Source organism: Peromyscus leucopus, unplaced genomic scaffold, assembly GCF_004664715.2.
Source record: "Peromyscus leucopus breed LL Stock unplaced genomic scaffold, UCI_PerLeu_2.1 scaffold_1689, whole genome shotgun sequence".
Classification (NCBI taxonomy): domain Eukaryota; kingdom Metazoa; phylum Chordata; class Mammalia; order Rodentia; family Cricetidae; genus Peromyscus; species Peromyscus leucopus.
In genome coordinates this window covers 1,153-5,965 of record NW_023504874.1, presented here as the reverse complement: position 1 = coordinate 5,965, position 4,813 = coordinate 1,153, and the positions used below count along the sequence as shown (strand labels likewise).

The window sequence follows — 4,813 nt, the reverse complement described above, 5'->3', positions numbered from 1 at the left end:
TGTCTGGAGTCACCGCCACACAGAGATGGAGTCCATGAACCTGCCATGTTAATAAAGGTACCGTCACATGGCAGAGCTGAAATAAGGAATATGGGTTAACTTAAAATGTAAGAGCCAGTTAGCAATAAGCCTGAACAATTGGCCAAGCATTCATAATTAATATAAGTCTCTGTGTGTTTATTTGAGAGTGGCTGTAGGACAGGAAACCTCTGCCTACATATATACAGTCACATAGAGCAGATTTGTTTGTGTGTGTTTCTAGGGATTGAATTTAGGGTCTTGTGCATACTTGGTTCTTTAACTTCTGAACTATATCTTCAGCCCATCATACATTTACATTTGTACTCCTTGATTTTATCATGACCACCGCAGGTCGGTATATCTGGATCTGGAGCCTGCAATCAAAAAGGCCAGCCCCAGAGGTGACCACTCAGGCTCATCTTCCTAACTTTTGCTTTTGCACCAGAGACTAGAATCTGACCAGAACTTCATTGTCTCAGCATCATCAGAGGGACAGAGAAGAGCAGACGTGCACTGTCTCCACAGATTACTTAAGGTACTTGCAGTTTTTATTTCTTTTGCTATGATAAAACACTCTGGAAAACCAAACATAGGGAAACTTAGGATGGGGGGAAGGTTTATTTCAGTTGACAGTCACAGATTACAGTCCATCACTTTGGGGAGTCACAGCTGCATGAACTTGAAACAGCTGGTCATATGACAGTCACAGCTTGGAGCAGAGAGAAAATGAATGCATGCAGACAATGTCTCTACCCTTATATACTTTAGACCCCCAAGCAGTGAAAAGTGCCATACACTAAAGCAGGGAATAGTGCCACACACTTTCAAGCTGGGTCTTTCCACACTAATTAAGGCAACCGAGACAATCCACCAGGCCAACCCAATGGGGGGTGGGAACCTCATGAAGCTCAATTTCCAGGTGCTGGTAGGTTGTGGCATGTTGACAAATAGAACTAACCATCACAATTAAACATCGGGACAGAAAAAGAGAAAGCAAACACACTCTGAGCGTGTCTTCCAGACAATGGGCACAGCTTCAATAGCTCAGAGGTTAAAGCATGTACTTGAGAATGTAATTGAGACGACTCAGTGCTCTTACAGAGGACCTGAGCTCAGTTTCTAGCCCCTCCACTGGGTGGATCAAAACTGCCTGTATGCTAGTTCTAGGGACTCTGATGCCCTCTTCTGGACTCTGAGGGCACTGCACTCACATGTGCACAAAATGCACACACACATAATTAAATAATTTTTATTTAAAGGTTATAAGTAACTCCAGTTTCTGCTAATTGGAATTGATAAATCATAATTGTAAATATTTAAAGAAAATGTAAGCTTTCCCATTTTGTAGTACTTGAGGCATGAAGAGAGAAATAAAAGCCAATTTTGGTCAGTTAGAGTTTTACATATACATCGTGATCAATATATTTTGAGTCACAATCTCTGTAATGTGTTTTTTGTTTGTTTTTAGATTATTTGAGTTTTCTTTGTGAAAAAGAACGGCTCCTCCAAAGTTAAAGAGTTTTGTCCAAATCTGGAGCAAAAAACGGCAGCAAGCACATCCGGGCTTCTCAGTGGGAGAAGCAGTCATCCAAATAGTAGAAAGAAAACAGAAGGTTAATCTGGTGGTTTCCTTGAAGTTGGAAGAAGGAGCAGGGTTTTTCAGCTGGGTGATAATGTTGCAGGTGTAATGGTTAGTTGTTGTGAGACAGGAGAGCATCATCTGCATTTAACTCTGAAAGATGACATTTCCTTACACATTGACAAGTTATCTTCCACAGATGTTGAAAGGTTGAAGAATTGCCTGGATTCTTTTCATATATCTGAATCCCAACAACTCGAGGAACCCAAGAGTAATCAGCATATTCCTGAAAGCAGTGATCCATTTTGCAGGAAACAGCAGGAGCGAGTTTGTGGATCCTTGAATACTACAGAAGAAAGTGGGACACCACTGCCCATGAAGATGACAGTTTCAGAGCCAAACTCCAGCAGCAGTCATGTTGTAAAAGAGAGTGGAGAAACACAGAGCAAAAACAGGAAGAGAAAATCAACATCCACTGTAGAAGTGAATGAGGACATTCTTGAAGAAAATAATCCTGAATCAGAAAAGAAATCCAAAACCTATAACTCCAGGAATAAAAGAATCGAACAAGAGAAACCAATGGCTTTAAGAGATCAGGAGAAGCATAACATTGGGAAACTTGAACCTTCATTCAACCCCAACACCCACTTGGGTCCTAACCTATATGTCTTTGTTCTTCCAACACTAATATGGTCTGATGAAAGTGGATCAAAGTTTAGACAGGAGACCAAAACATACACACATAATGAAGTCCATCCTTCTCAAGACATTTTTATAAAGGAACTGAAACCTGAAGGCTTCCCCAATTTGGGAAACACCTGTTACATGAATTCCATTTTACAATCTATTTTTGGGATTCCAACGTTTGCAAAGGATTTGGTCACACAAGGTATCCCATGGGAGAAAGTTTCAAATGATAATCTTATCAAGCCCTTAAGCCATCTGCTTGTCTTGAAAGATATCCAGAATATGGTGATCAAAGGAATGTTACTCAGGGATGTGAAGAAATCCATTTCCATGGTTGCAAACACATTCTTGGGCAATGAACAGAATGATGCCCTTGAATTTCTCAGTCACTGTTTAGACCAGATGAAAGTGAATATGGAAAAAATAAATGCCATGTGGATCACTGAGAAGGATAATGAAGCTGAGAGGTCATCTCCATCAACAAATGCTGAGACTGCCACCCCCAAAAGGTTTGTTTGTCCTGTCAGTGCTAATTTTGAATTAGAGCTGCAGAGCTCTATTATTTGTGAGGCCTGTGGTGAGGCTACTCTGAACACTGAAGTGAGTAATTACCTCTCTGTTGACCTGCACCAAGGGACAAGAGAAGAGCCTCTATCTATCCAAAAGTCCCTTGATCTTTTCTTTACACCAGAAAAAATTGAGCATAATTGTGTGAAGTGCAAGAACATGAATTCAGTTCTCAGGTACACTTTGAAGAGGCTCCCCAGGGTCCTCATTGTTCATCTGAAACGCTACCACTTGACTGCAAATGGGTTGTTAGTGAAGAGTCAACAGCCAGTTGAGATTTCTAAGTATCTAAATGTATCTTCCCACTACAATGAAAACTGGAAACCACCATTTCCCTTGATTGATAAGGTCCCCCTTGATGACTGTGATGTCCCAAATGTCGCTGAAGGGATGATGCCTCTCAGCCAGTCAATACCATCTAGTAATGTGAAGAACTATGAGAAAATTAATGCAGATGGAATGTCAGATCATCACACTAACACTAAGGTTGTCAATGATTGTGATCTTAATGAAGGAAAGATTCTTAAAAGATCTCAAAATATGGCAAAACAGGTGCTCTCTAATTACAGGAATAGATTCCACAAAGAATTCCTTCCTCAGGTATCACCTCAAAGTGTTGAGGGTACTCAGGAGGACACAGAGAAGGATCTGAATAAGTCTTCAAAATTGAGAGATCAGAAAGATGATGAAGATTCCCTTGGTACATCAGAGAATCCTAGAAATAACAATGTTCCAGGAAGCAACAACACAGTAGATGCTGTTGATGAGTCAAAAAATGTGGTATTGGGAGATGATCCTCAGAATTACAGACTTGTCAGTCTTGTCAGCCATTTTGGGAGCTCCCAAAATTCAGGTCATTATGTAAGCAATGTGTATGACTTTCAAAAGCAAGCATGGCTCCTGTACAGTGATGTCCAAGTGTTTGAGAATTCAGAGGTTTTGATTCAGAAGATTCATCTTCACACCGGGTACATTTTTTTTTACATGCATAAGGAGATATTTGAGTGGCTGTTGAAAAAGGCATCAGAGTACTAGTTACTTAGAACATCTAAAGAGCAAAAGAAGAATTATGGATCTTTTCTCACCATTGCTTATTGGCTGTACACACGTCCTAGAAGAATCCATTTTTAACACTCATTTAGGTCAATTGAAAACTCAGCAAGCAAAACAAAACAAACAACATATTAGGACCAAAACCCATACATCCGTGATGCAGGCTATATACCATTTTCTCCTACAAGACTATAGTGATGCTTTTTACATTTTTTGTTTTGCTTATTTTTGTTGTTTTGAGACTATTTCTCTGTGTGGCTGTGCGTGTTCTAGAAGTCACTCTGTAGAGCAGGCTGGCCCCAAACTCAGAGATATAACTTCTTTTGCCTTCCAACTGCTGCCATCTATGGGAGGATATTTTAAAAAATATTTATTTTTATTTAATGTGTTTTTCCTGCATGTATGTCTGTGTGAAGGTGTTGGGTTTCCTGAAATAGGAGTTAAAGGCAGTTGTGAACTGCACGTGGGTGCTGGGAATTGAACCCAGACCCTCTGGAAAAGCAGCCAGTGCTCTTACCCACTGAGCCTTTTTCTCCAGACCTAACACAATGGTTTTTTAGATGTCATTCTGTACCAACACAACACAGCAAGGAACTGACTAAATGTCCCAGTGTTAGTATCCTACATCATGATGGGTTCAAAACAAGTACTGATGGACTTAAATGTTTGAGAAGTGGTGTATAAAATGTCTTATTTCATCAGTGTATATAAGATTTACTCATGTGATCTGGAGATTTTCATGATATTGGTTGCTTTCCATAACTTCATGTATACCATTCTATTGTCAATTTATTTAAAAGAAAACCTATTGTTTTGTATATGTGCTCATGACTCATTGCTGATGAAAGTACGGAGCTGCCCACCAACTGGTTTTGTGTTTCCTTCTCAGAATTGCAGGGCATAGCA

At 39.9% G+C, this 4,813-nt stretch overlaps 1 protein-coding gene across 1 annotated transcript; it reads left to right on the top strand.

Moving 5' to 3' along the window:
* Positions 1 to 1,495: 1,495 nt before the first annotated feature.
* Positions 1,496 to 4,116, top strand: LOC114689343 (ubiquitin carboxyl-terminal hydrolase 29-like). Its single transcript, XM_028863682.2, has one exon. It carries the CDS (start codon positions 1,709 to 1,711, stop codon positions 3,887 to 3,889), a length of 2,181 nt encoding a protein of 726 aa, XP_028719515.1. The 5' UTR covers positions 1,496 to 1,708; the 3' UTR covers positions 3,890 to 4,116.
* The last annotated feature ends 697 nt before the right edge of the window (positions 4,117 to 4,813 follow it).

Coding starts and splice junctions, on each gene's coding strand:
- LOC114689343 (XM_028863682.2), top strand. CDS start 1,709: ATGGTTAGTTGTTGTGAGACAGGAGAGCATCATCTGCATTTAACTCTG.